Source organism: Otolemur garnettii, unplaced genomic scaffold, assembly GCF_000181295.1.
Source record: "Otolemur garnettii isolate 467f Iridium unplaced genomic scaffold, OtoGar3 scaffold00012, whole genome shotgun sequence".
In the NCBI taxonomy this organism is placed as follows: Eukaryota; Metazoa; Chordata; class Mammalia; order Primates; family Galagidae; genus Otolemur; species Otolemur garnettii.
This window is the reverse complement of record NW_003852407.1, coordinates 16878539-16897582: the sequence shown is the minus strand read 5'-3', so window position 1 is coordinate 16897582 and position 19044 is coordinate 16878539. Positions and strand designations below refer to the sequence as shown.

Sequence of the window (19044 nt, the reverse complement as noted above, 5' to 3'; positions counted from 1 at the left end):
GGAAGGAAAGGAAGGAAGAAAGGGAGTGAGGGAGGGAGAGAGGGAGGGAGGAAGGAAGGAAGGAAAGGGAGGGAGGGAGGGAGGAAGGAAGGAAGGAAGGGAGGGAGGAAGGGAGGGAAAGGAAAGGAAGAAAGGAAAGAAAGGAAGAAAAAGGAAGGAAGGAAGGAAAAGAAAGAAAACTAGGAGGCTTCCTCTTCCCAAACCCATCCCCACAATTGCCACCTGTGACGGCTGCCACCATGCCACTTCCACTTAGCAGACTTCATTGCCCACAGGAGAAAGCTCTCTCTCTCTCTCTCTCTCTCTCTCTCTCTCGTTACATTCTCTCTCCAGGTCATCTCCCCACCCCCATGAGCCCTCTTCCTCCTTTCCCTCGCACTGCCCACTACTTCTCGAGTCTGTGCTTTTGCACGTGCTCTGCCTTGGGAATCCTTTCTGTTTTTTACCACCAACTCCTTTTTTTTGGCCCCAATGTCACTTTCTCCAAGAAGTTTTCACAATAGACTTTAAGCCCCCATCTTAACCATCTTTGTATCCTCAAAAAGTTGTAGCCCTCTCCCCTAAAAGACATCCAACGAGTGTTCACTATACTAAACTGATTTAAAAGTAGTGAGTCTTTTCTTTTTACTGAAATTGACTTTTATAACAGTGCCAATTATTTCAAAACACCAATCTATTAACCTATTTTTTTCAATTTTACTGCTTTCCAGCTTTCTTCATAGCATTCTAAATGACATTAAGAAATGGTTCCTTATGTTTTTACAGTACTTTCTGGTTCATAAATTTGGATTGTCTGATTCATGCCTTGCAGCAATCCAGTGAGCTAACAAGGAAAATGTTCTTTTTTAACAATAAAAAGTTCAAAGCTAGTAAGCACAGGGGGCTGAGTTTTTAACCTTGGTCTTCTAACTCTCACCCCAATGTATTACTGTTGCTCTTATGTTTTTCTTTGTGTTGTTGTTTTGCTTTTATTTTGTACATTATCAGTTCATATCTACAAATATGTAGAGGTCTGACCCCAGGGAATACGACCGTGTTCTATTACTTCACTCAATCACAGAAGCAAGAACAATTTTATTTATTTATGAAGTCTTTGATTTTAGGTAGTATATTACAGAATCTTTGGTAAATGTACTAATGCCTCAGAATATGTCTTATTCATAATGAACTAGAATAATAGGCCCATAATTTTTTAACTTTAAGAAGCCTACAGATTTTTAAAAAATTGTATATGATGTTGCCAGGCTGAAAATTCCTTTGGTAATCTTCCATAGATTGTTTGATTGTATAATTGTTTTAATATCCTTAATGATGAGAAATCTGTACATGTTGAAATCATCAAAACATTTCTGGAAACTTCCAGAAGTGATTTTTAGCCTCTATGGCAAGGGGTCAAAATAGAAGTCCAAAAAGAGAAACACAAAAATAATAAAAACAGTCTTTATACTTCACAAACTTACTACACCAGCAGTTTGAATGATGAAATTCCAAAACTGTTTGAAATACATCATTCAAAATTCAAGCCATCCCAAGTAATTGTTTTGAAAGACAACATTCTCTTAGGTATATAAATTGTGATGGCTTTTAAATATATATTATCTCATTCCTTGTCCTTAATATAATATATGTAATAGTAATGATGTTGGTATCAACACTGGAACACCATGGAAAGTGTGTTTTTTAGTATTATCAGAAAATACAGAAATTACAAATATTTCTTAACAATAAAAGATTTATTAAGGGGTGCCAAAATACTTCTTCAGTAAATTACAAGGACTAGGGGGTATAGGCCTTAAAAAGACACCACACCTCTTGAGGAATAACTTCTTACATAAAAACATAAAAGTATTCCATCAACTTTGACATTCTAATTCAAAATTTCAAATAAAATAATGATTTTTGCATATAAATACATAATTCTTGTTATTTATAGTACATGTTAATCGACATTATGTTTGTCATTTTGAAAGAAATGTAAAATAGTATACTTATAAATTATACTTATATATGCAATAAGTCTTTCTTCTACATAAAAAAAAAACAGGATAATGAGACAGAGGCAGACTGAATTGAGAGGAAAGATGTATAAAAAAAGAAAGAAGAGAATTTTTTCTTAAAATTAGATTTTCTCTGCTAATAGGATTCCCTCCTAATCTTGTATAATAAAACCATTCACATTAACCTCTAAACATTTCGTACTGAAGAAAGTTAAGGAAACTTGAAATAGAAGTTGCTCTGTAAATTCAGAAGACCGACTGATAGGAGTGGCACCTGTGGTTCAGTGAGTAGGGCACCAGCCCCATATGCTGAGGGTGGCGGATTCAAGCCCAGCCCCAGCCAAACTGCAGCAAAAAAAAAAAAAAAAAAAAACTGACTGATAGAGGAATTACACTTACACGGTGAGCTATGACGTACCATTGAGTAAAATTCCATGGAGAATTTCAGTTCCTCATTTTCCCTCATAATTTTTATACTGCTCACTTATATAGAAGTGGTGCTCTCAGAACTGTTTTCTCCTGAGGATAATGTTGACTCAGACTCAATGCAGACAGTTCAGTCCCACGTATGCTCAGGGATAAAAGGCAATCAATTCTGAACTAGGTGAATATTTGAGAAGTTCTGTTTCTGGAAGTATTAGAGGTTAATCAAGTGCCCTGTTTCATCAATCTACATAGCAGGTAAATTAAGATTATTCTTTGTCCAAAATTTATGTGTGCGTTTGTTTGTTTTGATGCAGAAAAAAGTCACGCTGAATGGTTTCTTGGACACACTCATGTCGGATCCCCCGCCACAGTGCCTGGTCTGGCTGCCTCTTCTCCACAGACTGGCAAATGTAGAAAATGGTGAGCGCTTACTACTGAGCTTAATTACTACAGTGTCTAAAATTATTGAAATGAAGCCCTCAGGGCTACAGGTAGTAAGTCTAGATCCTTGCTGTAGGGGAGTCTACTTAGTGATTCTTAGTTCTATTTACAATAGAACAAACCCATCTTCCCAATCAGTAAGACTTTATGGGAGCACTGCAAATAAAGACTGTCATTTCTAAAAACTTACGACAGCCCATTGTGTTCCTCTCAGTGACAAGTCAGGTGTGACTGAAAGACTTAATACCATGGAAGAAGAACCTCAGTAAGGAATGTGACATTTTCTTGTGTCTGTTTTATATCTGAATTTCCAGTATTGGTATACGTGGCAGTGACTGTTTCTTCCCAGGTACTCAGCCAGGAATAGGTGGGAGACAGGGCAGAAAAATTAGGCAAGAAGGGTGGCACCTGGGGCTCAAAGGAGTAAGGCGCCGGCCCCATATGTTGGAGGTGGCGGGTTCAAACCCAGCCCTGGCCAAAAACTGCAAAAAAAAAAAAAAAAAAAAAAAATCAGGCAAGAACACCCTGATATCTCATGTGCTTCAAATTGTAATCTTTCAGTGATTGTACTTATATTAAAGAAAAGAATAAACAGAACTTTCAAACCATGCTTTTAAAAAAAAATGAGGTATTTCTAGGATAAAAGTAACTACTGTTGGCACATCCGAAGTTAAATATGATGTACAGTTCAGAATAAGATTTAAAGAAATTAAACGTGGAAACATTCAGTGCCTCCATCTAATATTTAGGTGTTCCTATTCATTGTTTAATGTAACTGTAAATTTCTCCAGACTTGAATAGAAAATAATTTATCCTGTATCTCAGATCTGCTAGAATTTTGACTTCTGTATATTTATTAATATACACTAGAGCTAAAGTTACCTTAATTTTAAATTCTTACTCAGAATTTGTTAGCATCTGATTTATCTCACTTGGTGAAATGTTACGAATTTATCCTGTTTTATGGAGAAAATTTTAAAAATAAACTTATTAGTTTCTTTGCAACCACTGACCTCGTAGTTTTTTTTTTTTTTAAACGCACAAGCAAGGGCAAGTTGAGCACCATACTATTATGCAAACTGAGCTCGTCATGTTACTGTTTACCATCCTAGAACTAGTCATTTTCTAATCATAAGGCTCTAATTTCATTCCCTCTCTCTCAGTATTTCCTGTGGCAAGAGATCAGTTTCTTAGGCGCTGTCCCAGGGCAGATTTGAATCCCACTTTAGTCTTTCCCAAAAGCCAGAAAAGGGAAGTTACGAAGCTTCTTTAGAAGAAAATGCGCCCAGAACTGGTTGTGTCTTTGTTTTTACACTTTGCTTTTTATCTTCATTTCTTCTTATTTGCATTATTTTTTCCTAGCTGGTTAGCCAGAGAAGAACTTTACCAAAGGCAAGAAGTGTAGTTGCCGTTTTAGTATCTTTCGCTTATAATATGTAGACAATTACTTGGATTTGATCCCTCATTAGCCTCAAATCTCAAATATTTTTACTCTGCCTGATTTATAATGCAAATCCTGCCTAAGACAATCATATTTCTTGAACTATCTGAATTAGAATTGTTTTCAGATAATTTACCTATCTTTGGGGGCTCTATTCACCTGCCTCAGGAAAAAAAAATCTCTTAAATGAAGGCAATACCACTTATTAAATAAACCATTAACCACTCCATTTTTTTTAATCATCTCAAAAGTTTTATTGAAGGCATTTGAGACCAGGTGTGGTGGTTCACATCTGTAATCCTAGCACTCTGGAAGTCCAAGGTGGGGTGGATTGCTTGAGCTCAGGAATTCAAGACCAGCTTGAGCAAGAGCTAGACCCCATCTCTAAAAAAGAAATAAAAAAAATAGCTGGGCATTGTGGCAGGCACCTGTAGTCCCAGATACTGGGGAGGCTGAGGCAAGAGGATCGCTTGAATCCAAGAGTCTGAGGTTGCCATGAGCTATGACACAATGCCACTCTACTGAGGGCAACAAAGTGAGACTCTGTCTCAAAATAAATAAATAAAAACATTTGACGAAATTAAACACATTTTCATGATTAAAAGCTCAAAATGGCATGCATTCAAAAGTATGCGTCTCCACATAATAAGGTCATGTAAACCAACTCTCAGATACTCAGCAGTGAAGCAATTTCACTGTTCCCTTTAGTGCCATCACCACTCCTCCATTTTTTAACTCAATGCTCTCATCCAGTTTTCCTACTCTCCCACCATTTTCCTTTCTTTTCCACTTCTTGTTCTCCATTTCTCTAATACATGTTCTTCACCCACTGGACAGTCATCTGTGTTCATTCCTTATTCTGTGGAGTCTTCCAGTGAGCTGTGCTGGTCTCCCGGACACAAGAGCAGTTTGGGTTATTTAAATTCTTTTAGTGTAGGAGACGAGAGTAGAAAGAGCAAAAGGCATTATACAGATTTGTGTTGTTAAAAGGTCACGTCTTCTCCATCTCATTTCATTGCTTCCTGCCCACACACATGGTCGAAACGGGTAGTCAGATTTCAGAAGCGAACTAAATGCTTCTTTGAGCCAAAGTCAACTATCACTTAGAATCGGAGCACACAGCAGAAAAATGCAGTACTAGGCTGTCCTGTGTTTTTCTGTATTCTGGTTCATACTTTAGTTTCCTTTTCTTCATTTATTTCCCCCTTAGTCTTCCATCCGGTTGAGTGTTCCTACTGCCACAGCGAGAGCATGATGGGGTTTCGCTACCGATGCCAACAGTGTCACAATTACCAGCTCTGTCAGGACTGCTTCTGGAGGGGACATGCCGGCGGTTCCCATAGCAACCAGCACCAAATGAAAGAGTACACGTCGTGGGTAAGGCGAGGTCCATGCAGGACTTACGGTTAGACGTATGAGTATCACTCAGAATGAAAGGGAATGTCAAGGGTAGTAAGAGAATGAAGGAGCAGGCTTGCCTTCCACCCACGTCTAACCTTCAGTCTCCCTTCCTGCCATCCCCACCTCACTGCCATCTCTTATTTAGTTTCTCTGAACCCGGTATGGCTTCCTAAGACTTAAAATACAGAAGACTCAAAACTGTGTTACTTCTTAGAGTACAGGTAACTCAGTACTGATATAAATAACAGCTGAACAGCAAACACCTTCTGGAACAAGTGTTAGATTCGCAGTGAGCTAAGGTGTTTTGTTCCCTTATGTTTTTGTATGTATGTGTGGAAACTGCTTAAACACTATTATTAGTTTCCCAGTTGTTTTAAGTGCATAATGGAATATTAAGAAGTGTGTGTGGGGGGGTGGACTTCATGATTCTGGCCCATTTTCCTTTTTTGCAGGGGCTTGGGAGGAGGGAGAGATTGTGGTTGTATTAGCAAGCTATCTTTTCAGGAATAGTGCGAGTGACCGACTTGGTAAAGGTGACGTGTGTCTGTGTGGCACCGAGTCTCTTGGAGGAATTCCACGCTCCCCCTGTGCTGGCTCTTCAAGCAGTTTGCAGTTTGCTGACCTCTGTCCTAGGTGCACTCAGAGATCAGTCCAGCAATGCTGCTTTCGTGGGTCTCCTCAAGGATTGCTCTATGCACAGACTGATTTTTGCGGGATATAACATTAGCCCTTGCAGCCGCTCCTGGAATAGTTCTATTACAAGAAAATGCAAACTTTTTATGAGTTTTTCTATATTTTAATGTAGAAAATGCAAACCTTTTGTTAGTTTTTTTATGTGTTAATGTATTTCAGTTCAACATGTAGTATTTACTTAAACAGTCACTTATTTTTATCCTGGGGGTTTTTTGTTTGTTTGTTTTTGAGATGGAGTCTCACTATGTTGCCCTTCATAGAGTGCTGTGGCGTTATAGCTCACAGCAACCTCAAACTCTTGGGCTTAAGCGATTCTCTTGCCTCAGCCTCCAAAGTAGCTGGGACTACTTTGAGGCACATGCTGCAACACCTGGCTATTTTTTGTTGCAGTTGTCATTGTCGTTTCGCTGGTCTGGGCTGGTTTCGAACCTGCCAGCCTCAGTGTATGTGGCTGGTGCTGTAACCACTATGCTGTGGGCTCTATGCCCTTCTGGTGGTTTTGGTTGTTTGTCTGTTTTTTAAGAAAAAAAAAGGTCTTCAGAATATGCATCTTAAATCAGAATGTTCTTGCTAAGAATCACTAAATTATTGGGAACTGAATGAATGAATTAATTTTAAACATATTACTAGTTCATCCTCTGTCATATTCTGAATTCAAGTAATAGTTCTTCAGTAAGGCAGTGTATACTGAGACCTTCAGGACAGTTCAAATGCCACCCCTCCCTGTGGGTGATGTCCTATGCTGAGGACAGATACACTGACATGGATCATGAACTAATATTTAGCTTAGAGGGTAGGAGCTGAAGCTTCCTTTTGTCTTATAATCAATATATTACCTGTTTTCAAACTTCTATCCCAGATCCCGGAGGGCTGATGTTTCTAAACTAATCATTTTTGTTGTTGTCTGATATAAATGCTGGAGCCACATTAGGAGCCCCTTTCCTAGGGGTTGTGGACTTAAATTACACGGCAAGGTACTGTCTTTACAAGAGGACAAAGGACGCTGTGGTTTATGAGGTGAAGAGCGCTGCTGTTTAAGTGTCCTGAGAGTTACGCCTCCTAATGGAAATCAAAGAGAAAGAGGGACTTCTAGAGCAGCACTCTTATTACTTAGGTTTTAAATAAAGAGGGCAGAAATCACTTCATTTTCTTACCAGCTATGGACTCTAGGCGCAAAAAATGTGATGAAATTATAAATGGCTTCTTATGGGAGGGAAAATTTTGCTCAAAGATTTATTACATGTGGTAGGCTTTTATAATTCTGACTGTGTAATATGAAGTTGAACATCCCACCAATCTAAATGAAAAAATGGTAGCATCGTGCTCTGGAAAGAACGTGAATTTTAACTTCTAAAGACTCAGACTGGAGCTTCACTTTACCTCTAACTGGACGTGTCCCACTACATCTGACACATCTTGCACCTGGATTCCCGCAAAAACCTCCTGCTCATCTCCTTTCTTCCGTTCCCATCCCCTCACAAACCATTTTGTGTTCTTAACTGGGAGCAATCCTTGTAGAATCAAGTCTGATGCTGTCACCTGTAATTTAGACTCTTCATCATCTCCCTCCGTCTTGGGATAAAGACACAGTCCTTGACTTGCCACAATAAGGACTTTGATGATGTGCCCAATGTTCCTCTCCAAAAGGGCTCTCTCCTTTCTCTGTCTTGAATGACTTTCACAGTCTCCTTAGTTTTGTCAAAAGGACTCCTTCTCAGCTCAGGAGTCCCCAGACTTCTTCCATTCATTGCGATATCTGCTGAGGCTGAGCAGCAGGAGGTAGCCAGCCTTCTCCTCCCAGCAGTGAGCAGACTTCCAGACTCACAGTAGGCACTCAGAAAGGACTTCTTGAATGATTGAATGAATGAATGAATGAATGGTCTGAAAAGCACTATTGATAAAATATTGCATCAGCGTTAGTTCTCGTCACTTCTACCATTCTTCTTCTTCCTAGAAATCGCCTGCTAAGAAGCTGACTAATGCATTAAGCAAGTCCCTGAGCTGTGCTTCCAGCCGCGAGCCTTTGCACCCCATGTTCCCGGATCAGCCTGAGAAGCCGCTCAACTTGGCTCACATCGTGTGAGTATCTCTGACCTCCAGATTAAGAGATGTCTTCCTTTTCTGAAAGGGGTCTAGATCCACACGAAGGCAATTTCATATCAGCTGGCAGGAACCAACTCTTAAAATTTAGTTGTCTTAAAAGAAAGAATCAGAGTAATGTCACTATGAGGTTTCCTTGTTGAGGTCTACAGTGCTTCGTCCCACTGTACAAGGAAAGCGTGCATCTCTAATGTAATCCCACTGAAGGAGGAAAGTATTCAGGTAGCTTAGTTATAAAAGCAGATGTGAGTGGGCGGCGCCTGTGGTTCAAAAGTGTAGGGTGCCAGCCCCATATGCTGGAGGTGGCAGATTCAAACTCAGCCCCAACCAAAACCTGCAAAAAATAAAAAATAAAAAATAAAAGCAGATGTGAGTGCGGTCTGTATGTTGAAATTTAACAATCAATACTTGCTATAATAAAAAAAATACTTAGACCATATTATGGCCTAACATGATATGATCCTTTAAGTCTCAAATATAAAAGCCCTTTATTCAGCCAAGCACAGTGGCTCATGCCTATAATCCCAGCATCTGGGAAGCTAAGGCAGGAGGATCACTTGAGCTCAGGAGTTGGACATCAGTCTGAGCAAGAGTGAGACCCATTCTCTACCAAAAATAGAAAAATGAGCTAGGTGTTGCGATGCTTGTATAGTCCCAGCTACTGGAGAGGCTGAGGCAGGAGAATTGCTGGAGCCCAAGAGTTTGAGGTTGCTGTGAGCTATGATGACATCACGGCATGCTAGCTGGGGCAATACAGTGAGACACTGTCTTAAATCAATCAATCAATAAATAAGCTTTGTTTGACTTCTCTGCAGACCCAATCATCTTAAAGATGCCAACCAACCTAGAAATCACTTTGGTTTTTCATCCCAAGCTACATAACTTTAGAAAACATATGGCAGGGGAAGGTAGAAGAGGGGGGATTGGTAGTAAAATTCATCAAAACATCAAAAAAAAATTTGGTCCAAATTATGTGTGACGTTGGGCCAGTGAATGGTGCTGCCACCTGTCCCCGCCCCTCCCACAAGCTTCCTGCTTTGGAGACGCTCTCCTGCCTGGATGACCAAAATAACAGGGCGCTTAGCTAGCAGAAACCATTTCCTGGGCTCAGAGGAAAAAGCAGCTCATTCTATGCTTCTGTGCACAATCAGGAATTAACGCAGTCACAGGCTGCTTCCTAGGAACCGCCTCGTGTGGCTATAAAGACAGTTCAGTGGGACCTACTGCGCCTGAGGGCCTATGTTTGCATGTTAACTAGGTAGATGGGTCAGACCTACAAATATTAGGAATTCACCCATGCAAAGTTCATGCTTTGGGAAGTTCAGGATATGATCCGTAAAAGGCACCATACAGGATAGGCCCCTTGTGAAAGGGTCTGACCAATCCACCTCTGTCCTCAGATGGACCTACCCAAATACCATCAAATGACTGACACTGCATCCTGCCTCTGAGCAGTGCATGAATACTCTGGGGCATTGTTTTGCTTGCTCTTTAGCATTTTTTTGAGGGGTCACTGACCTCAACAATATTTGCAATCTGGAGACTCCTGTTTCTCAGCTAATTTGTTGGCATGAGCGTCTAGAAACCAAAGTAAACAAATTCTGTAGACTGGTTTTAGTGAAATTATGCTTGTAAAATTAAGCCTTAAAATAAGCCAAAGATAAATCTGGGCAGAGTCCCAAAGGGCCAACCCCTTGCAGAATCTACCTCTTAGGAGCTGTTCTTATTTAGGTTTTGACTTTCCTCCTCATAGCCAACTAGAGACAATCCCTACATTGCTAGTGAATGAACATGACAAAATGCGAGCAAACTGTGCTTTCTGTGCTCAGCCAGGAACCTCTCTCCACCAGCTCTGCTAGGAGATTCACCCCAAGAGCGCAGTCTTTAATCTGAGCTGCTGGGCAGGATACAGGTAGACAGTGGATGCAAACGCCTGGCTCTAGGAGCTTTGCAATAGACAGGAATGAGGACGCTACTGCCTGCTTCCAGAAATAATAAAAAAGTAAACCACAGTGAAATAAAAGTTTGTTTCACGGTGAATCTCATTGGAGTATTACTCAGCCCAGGGCCTTGTACCAGGTAGGTACTCATGATTTGTGTTATGTGTGTGAGAGACAGAGTTATTTAATTGACTAGTGAGTAATAATTTTTAAATTTTACTTATAGAGCCAGGCATAGTAGCATGTGCCTGTCCTCCCAACTATTTGGGTGATGGGAGGATCACTTGAGACCAAGAGTTCAAGTCTAACTTGGGCCAACAAAGCAAGCCAAGACCTCTGTCCCTAATAAATAAATAATTTTTTTTTAATTTTTAAATTCTAGGAACAGGATGATCTGAGCTGTTATTCATTGAATGAACTGAGGGTAATATCTACACAATAGGTTCTTCCATTTCATTTCCATGGAGAAATTTGAAGATTTCCTTAAGATTCTGTACAAAATATGCCCTTTTCTGAGAAAATGAACATGTACTGAATCTGATTCTAAAAAAGAGTCCTGAATCAAAATGCTTATCAGGACTCACTAATAATATGTTTCTCCAGGGTGAAAGTTTTCATTTAAAAATGTAAGTTGTGCAATATCTTTAGTTGTTGAAATGATATACAAAAATCTCTGGATGCAGAATGTCTAATCTGTATGAGAACTGAATATTTTTTTCTATTTTCAGCCTTAGAAATTTTTCCATATTGGTTTCTTTATCCAAAAGCTGTTTTGATGAACGGCATTCATGGATCTCTTGGGGGTTTTGATGGGGATATTCTAAGACTTCTAATTTTAAAGCATATGACCAAGCTCAGCGGCTCATACTTATAATCCCGTCACTTGGGGGTGGAGACCAGAGGGTGGAGCCAGCCTACAAATAAATTTACAAATTAGCCAGTTGTAGCGGTGCATGCCTATAGTGTTAGCTATTGGGGAGACTCAGATAGAAGGACAGCTTTTCAGAATAGCAAGTCAATTTTTTTTTTTTTTTGAGACAGGGTCTCACTATGTTGCCCTTGGTAGAATGCTACAGTGTCACAGCTCACAGCAACCTCAAACTCTTGGGCTTAAGCGATTCTCTTGCCTCAGTCTTCTGAATAGCTGGGACTATAGGTGTCCACCACAATGCCCAGCTATTTTTTTGTTGTTGCAATTGTCATTGTTGTTTAGCTGGCCCAGGCCGGATTCAAACCCACCAGCCTGGGTGTATGTGGCCAGTGCCCTACCCATTGAGCTATGGGCACTGCCCTAAATTAGAAAATATTTTTATTACTGAAGTCTCCAGTTCCAGCTTTTAAACATGAAAAATGGCAAAAATATGGCACAGTCTGTGTAACTAAACTGACATTTTACAAGTAGCCTAAGATCCAGTAAAAGATGGGATGAGATTTTTAATCAGGTTGTGGTACTGCTGTATCTCACACACACACACACGCACACACACACTTGTATATGGAAATGAAGCAGGAGACACACAGAAAATGCCATTCCTTTACTGTCCCCAAGGGATGTTTATACCCAAGCAGTAGAGAGGCGCTGCCAATCACGATTAAGTCTCTAAATAGAAATGAGCAGGTGGTGACCTTTTGGTATTTTGGCGTTTGCTCTCAGCTATTGTATTGCTTATAAATGTTACCATGATTAACAGTCTCTATTCTATTCATTTTGTTTTGTTTTGCTGCCAAAAGTGATACTTGGTAAGTAGTTCAGTAGTCCCCAATGTACTCGTAAGGACTTATGTGGTTATAAGACACAAAACAAGTGAGTGACGTAAGGCTAGTTTGAGCCTTATTCTGCCTGTGCTGAACACTTTGGTTTAAGACAAGGTTGCCAATTTTATAAAAAATATTTCCTGTGAAGATCTTACCCAGAAAGAAAACCTTCTAGGCCCTTATAACTTACTTCATCTTGCAGAGATATTTCTTTTTCATAACAGTAAATATGTTAAAATTCCCATGTGATCTATTTATTGGATAAAGTAACCTGCCATTTGATGATGGAGGAAATAGGAACTTCAGACTCTCTGAAAGCTATCATTTTGTGTCAAAGTTAGCGATTCTAGTGTCCCAAGTTGGAAGTTTCAATGGTGAAGATGAAGCCGTTTGCTAAGAAACCATGATTGCGGCTTTGTAGTGACCAGATTCAATAGAGTACATTCACGAAGCGAGTTGGAAAGCATTCCAGGTCCGCTTGTTTTCTCATCTACTAGAGATGCAGAAAGTTACAAAAGTTAAGAAAAAAGAAACTCAGAAAAATGGGGCCAAGTTTATTTTTTTTCAACCTTCTGAAAAGCTACGATGAAGACATTTTATTCAATTCCCTTAAAAGTTGATGGACCAAACTTGTCATAATTCACAGAAGACATTCATGTAAAATCCGCATTATTCCTATAAAGCAAAACTGTCCAACGTAAGACAGAATTAGATTTAAACTGGGCTTGTGTTGCTCATTTGCCTCAAAGATAAGTAATGTGGAACACGAGCTTGTTTGCGGATCTTCTATCTAGAGTAGATGAAATAGTGAATCTGCTGTTTCGATCTCATCCAACAAATAAGTGTCTTACAAAATCTCAGCACACGGTTTGGCACCAGCTTCCAAGAAAAAAGTTTCAAGGAATTTTTGCATACAGTGCTGGCATTTTTAAAACCTGCAAAGCATCACGTCCACTCCAGTAAGTACATTGGAATAAATGAGTCTACTGTTTTCCCAGAATTTCCTCATTGTGAAATTCAGCTAACTCTGGTTCCCTAAGGTAAAAGTAATACCATTTACAAATTTGGCTCTTAAAGCAATACAAACTTATTGTTTAGGCTACTGTAAGGTCTCATCTCCAAAAGATTCTATGCTATTGAAGTCAAATATGGAATTATAGTGAAATTAAAATTTCCCCTGACTCAGAATGAGGCCCTGCCTCATCCTCCATCTTCTGACCTCTAAATTTTATCTCATATCACCATTTACTATCTTACACTGAATCTAAAGAAGACAAAAAACTTCTTGGAGGTAAGAAAGGGATCTCAGCTCTATTGTCTGAATCAAGAACTTCATGATAGGAAAACAATGATAGAATGAAATGAAAATAAGACCCCAGAAGACAGACCCTATCCACTTGGTGTTTAGAACCATGGAAAATTCTAAGGAATATTAAATCCTATTTTCTTTCTTTCATCATAAGAAAAAAATTATGGGATGCTTTGCACCACATACCCTATCGTATGGATCACCCAAATAAAAGAAATTTATTATAGTAAATCCTTGTGGTGGTTAATTGCATCTTCACTTAGAACAATGGGAAAATAAGGCCCAGTATGATTTTGCAGCCTGCGTCCTTCCAGACCAGGCCTGTTGGAAAGGGTCATTGTCATGAAGAAGACAGAAGAAAGTTTCCAAAGCCTCAGGAATCCTTCTCTTTCCGAGAGGATGAAGATGGTGATGATAGTGTTTTCATGGCTTCTCCCTCTGAGAGGCAGTGCACATAAAGTTACTGCTTTCTTTAAAAATCCTTGTTCCATTGGAGAGTATGACTCAATGAAATGCCAAAGCTCAAAGCTCATGGATAAACATTTCTGAGGTGTCCACAGATCTTCCTCCCAATGCTTAATTGAGATATGATATATGGGTATTCTCAAAGTAATGTAACTACAAAACACTTGAAGAATTTAATTAGAAAATGTAAAATTTCAGGTCGATCCTGGGCAAAATAGAATTCTGATCTTCTCATCCCCTTTCCTCAAGGGATGGTGGATAGTTTTCAGTTTGTCAGTTTTATTGGTTTTAACTTTCCGTACACACTCTATTTTGTTTTAGGCCTCCCAGACCTGTCACCAGCATGAACGATACCCTGTTCTCCCACTCTGTTCCCTCCTCAGGAAGCCCTTTTATTACCAGGAGGTAAGTTCCAATCCTATTCTAAAAGAAGCCCTTTCTTTGGTAACGAGTCATGATTTTCTGGCAAGGAAAACATTCTAATGAAGCCAAGCACAGGATATTATTATTGGAAAGTAGTTTATAAATAGCCATCATAAGTTTTCAATTTCATTCATTTAGATTCATTTAAAGAGGGCTAGGGTGGCTTTGGGGATTAATGTCATTTCTGGAATAGACATTTCTGTATTTATGATCTACCCAGAGTAAGAATGTGGGGTATGTCTCAGTTTTACTGTTGACACACATGCATTCTATCCCACCGAGAGTCACTTTCACAGCACTTGAAGTGGTCCGTTGAAGTCAAAGAACTGGAATGTCAACACACAGGGGCGTCATTATATAGATTCTGAAATATCTCATTGTTAAAAGCTCCAGATGGAAAAGATTCCTCCTCTTGGTAAAACCTGGAGCTCCTAAAGATAAAGGCGGAAGACCAAACTTGGAAATATAGTTTCCAATAAGTAATTACTCAGAGAATAGTAAGAACTTTAAAAAAAATTCTTGGATATGTATCTCATCTTTCTGCACAAGACCTACCCCCATGTGAGCAAGGAACCGGAGAAGGAAATGCTTCTCTAAGAGTTAGCATTAGACACACACAAGGTCAGAACGTACCCTAAGTCATTTGATCAACTATCATACATCAAGCACCAGAAAATTACAAAAATGCATGAAGAAGGCTCACAGGGAAGTAGAAACAAAGGTAAGGAACATTGGAATGAGTAATTGAACATAAAATTTCAAATGCCCTTCAGCAGAAGAAAATGGCCTCGTAATTCATGGAACACACGCAATGCATCTTTTCCCTGAAGAGGTATTTTAAGGTGCCCATTTCCCTATGATATCCTGGTACTTCTTACTGAGGCTTTGACGACAGTAAGGCTAAGAGCACAACTGATTTTTCCCCTGAATTCCTGTATTTATCCATCAACAGGAACCTGAAATGAAGATGTTCCCCATAATTGTAATAAACAGAATGTGGCAACATAGAGTGTTTCCAGTCTATAAATTAAGTCTATTACCAAGTGGAAAGGAGGAGGCAGCTGTGTCCACAGAGGAATAATTTGGTTTATGTCCTTAGTAACTTCCTTCTAGCACTGTTTTTTAGAACCAGCAGCACATGCAACACTTTTTTTTCCAAAGCAAAATCATGCACTGTGAAGTCCGTAAAAGACGTGGATGTGTACGTCTGCAGGGAAGACCCGACCCGATGTTTGCAAAGATGTGCTTTTGTTAAGAAGCTCTACTTTCTGCAGTTGTCAAGCAGAGACAGACCCCACCCTTACTGAAGGTCATTTTATATCATTTCAGCTCGGACGGTGCTTATGGTGGACGCGTCTAGATGGATAACATGACTTCTACCCTAAAATATTCCTATAAAGCTTTGAGCTGTTCTGGTTCCTCCAGGGTGCCTGGTACCCATTAACCCAAAATATGATCATTTCCCTTTTTTCCCACTTTCAGTCCTTTGGAATGTTCCCCGTGAAACACAGACATGTTGTTCAAAGCTTGCGGTTCTTTCTATGACCTCAGAGATTGGCTTCCGGTTTCTGTTTAAAGGGTGCTGTTCAATAAAGCTGTGTACACTGGACGTCTTTCCTCTGAGTGGGCCTTGCTCTGTCCAGGGGAGGTTCTAATGAGGTCTCGTTGTTTGGCCCCCTCAGGTTACCTGAGGGGATAAGTGCATCCAGCCCTGTGGCTGAAGAGCATTCCCTCCCAAAGCTGTATGTCAGTCAGCTTGACCACGGGGCACGGTCAGTATCTCCACCCTGCCTTGCTAATCGTAGTGGTAGTTCCATAGCTAGACTGACAGCCATTCTACTCTGGCACTACAGTCCTCGTGTAGTGTGTTTTGTTGGGCATTGAATTTCTGAGGTTTGATGAGATGCTGTTGAGAATTTCCAACTTGAGCTGGACTTCTCTGTTCTGTCCTCTCTTTCCCACTTGTTTTCCTGATTTTGTGGCCTCAGACCAGTGTATATGAGATGTGTACAGCAAGCAGGACCCAACGGATCTTGTTTGGACAAGTCTCCACTTGCACACAATTTGCAAAACCCCACGTGGCAATTTCTAAGACTCTAGAATTAAGGAGTTTCTTGGAAAGACCATTAGCGCTAACTGGACTGGGTGAGGCTAGGGCAATGCCATAGGACTGGACCTCACTGCAGTTAGACTTGGGGACTTGCACCTTTCTATCCCATTGGGTCTGGGCCATGTTTCCCCCCGGGGAGGGCAATCTGATTCCTAATGAATAGATATTTCAAAACCAGGTTCTTGTTCTCAGTGCTTATTTTCTATAACTTGATAAGACCGATGGTGACCCACTTTTATTTCTTAACCATGAGAATTCACTAAAGTGGATGGCATTCCATCGTGCCAGATGTAGGCAGAAGCTAAAAATTCTATACTTTCTGTAACTGGGACAGGACCAAAGCATTATGGCCTAGAGCTCTGTGCTCACCCCTACCCTACTCCAACTGCCTTTTTATAATCAAATAAAACCTAAGCAAGGCAAGATAATGCTGCTCAGTATTAGGGCAGCTTTGAGAAAGGAAGTTTGCCCTATTTTATTTAACCTGACTGTTCAGTCTTTGGTTTTTTTTTTTTTCTTCTTTCTTCTGTCTCTTTTTTTTTCTTTTTTTTTTTATTATTAAATCATAGCTGTGTACATTAATACAATCATGGGGTACAATGTGCTGTTTTTATATGCAATTTGAAATGTTTTCATCAAACTGGTTAACATAGCCTTCACGGCATTTTCTTAGTTACTGTGTTAAGACATTTACACCTAGTAAATTTCATATGTACCCTTGTAAGATGCACTGTAGGTGTGGTCACACCAATTACTCTCCCTCCCCCCGTCTTCTCCCTTCTATCCCCTCCCTCTTCCCTTTCCCCTTCTTGATATTGGGATATAACTTTCATAAGAAAGCTATAAATTGGTTTCATAGTAAGACTGAGTACATCAGATACATTTTCTTCCATTCTTGAGATACTTTGCTAAGAAGAGTATGTTCCAGCTCCATCCATGTGAACATGTAAGAGGTATTGTGACAGATCTTAGAAAGATAAAGCAGAATGAGGATGAAGCGAAGTTGCCACTCTTGAATCCTCACCACAAACTCCTGCCATTATTCACCTAGGGTCCTTTACAAGCATACTACTTTGATCGTCAGAAGGCACAAGGGTATATCTCTGAAGTCTTTTGACATCCCAGTAATCTACCTGACACAGGTTTATGAGTGTGTACCTCTGTTACCACCACCATCTGTCACACCCTCTTATGTCCACTAACTGTATGTCTGATTCACTTTTCTCATACTTAAAAGAAGCAATTCTCAAAGGCACTTTCCCTCAGCCCTTTGATGTCTTCCTGTGTGTGCGTGTGTGCGCGCATGTGTGTGGGGTGTGTGATGCACATGAATGTGTATACGCAACACTGGCCAACAGTTAGGTGGGATGTGGGTCACATAACAAAGTCAATGACAAATTCACCTCATTCATTTTATTGATCATAAACTGAATCTCTAAACCCAGATTGTTTTCTTATAAATTTGTAGGAAAGAATGGTTAAACTGATGGAAACCTGTCTTCACCACTAGGTAAAGAGCTCCAAGGGCTATGTAGGGCCATCAGCATTGGCTAAGCTTATAGATGAGAGCATATTATGTGTTATTGCAAATATTATTTCAAGGACTGACCACAAAGGCAGGCCCAAAAGGCCTCTTTCTCCCTTTTACTTCCCACAGCCAGGGGCTTTTTAAGATCTGTTATTTTTGTTGGTATCATGCCTCCTTTGTAAAATCTTAATTATCTTACCAAAATCCTTACTTAGTTTATACAAGAGAGTTAACTAATCCTTTCCAGTATAAAATAAGCTTCTTCATCTATGGCCTGTCTTTTTCCTTAGCAATAATAAAGACATTCGGAAAGCGTGAATGGTTAGTTTTTGTACCTCTGATATTAAAAACATCACTTAAAGGTTTCAAAGGTGTTTTCATAGTTGTAACCTGTAAAGGGAGAACCACTCACAAAAGCAATCACTTCAGCTATATATAGCATCTATCCAGATCTTATCACTCAAAAAAAGATGTTCAAAATGCTTATAATTTATACAGTATATTGAACAGAATCCAACATGCTACCTTCTGGTTTATCACAGTAAGAAGTAGTTAATTACTGATGATGTATTTGGCTCTGTAGTACTTATGGGGAAGACGCATGACCCACCTTAAGCTCTCCCCAAATTCTAATTCTGCTCAGGGGAGCAGCATTGTGAGTTGTTTTTGTTGGGTGACTGGTTGGCCAATGGTTGATTGATTTAGGTTTACAATCAAAGAAATTATAATTCACAATGTCTTTTTCATTTTTTTCAAACACTTTCACTCTCCCAAAAATTCTTTACTAAAAACCTAGGCTTTTAATCTGACTTACTAATAAAATGTTCAAACTGAGTTTTAAATATTTATGATTTGGTAATCAAAAGTGACTAAAATTAAAATTGAGATACTGAATTTAGCCATTGAAATCTAAATTTTCAAGTCAGTATCTGGCACTACCATGAAGATTTTCTCACTTTTCAAACATTCTGGGGATATTTTGTGAAACTTTATGACATTTGAAATCACCATTCTC

The 19044-nt window shown here is 39.6% G+C and overlaps 1 protein-coding gene across 10 annotated transcripts in view; it reads left to right on the top strand.

Annotated features, from left to right (window-relative positions):
• DTNA (dystrobrevin alpha) overlaps nucleotides 1–19044 on the top strand; it is a 358694-nt gene that overhangs the window by 286319 nt on the left and 53331 nt on the right. For 3 of the 10 annotated variants that reach the window (XM_023510207.1, XM_003784746.1, XM_003784745.2), the window contains exons 7-10: nucleotides 2738–2843; nucleotides 5516–5682; nucleotides 8354–8478; nucleotides 14290–14373. The exons of 1 other annotated variant lie outside the window; for it this stretch is intronic. In XM_023510207.1, coding sequence (XP_023365975.1) covers nucleotides 2738–2843; nucleotides 5516–5682; nucleotides 8354–8478; nucleotides 14290–14373 — 482 coding nt within the window. Of the gene's footprint in view, nucleotides 1–2737; nucleotides 2844–5515; nucleotides 5683–5743; nucleotides 5996–8353; nucleotides 8479–12170; nucleotides 12180–14289; nucleotides 14374–15720; nucleotides 16005–19044 lie in introns of those variants that run through there. 6 more of the 10 variants (XM_012802048.1, XM_003784748.1, XM_012802051.1 and 3 more) reach the window with 5 other exon arrangements.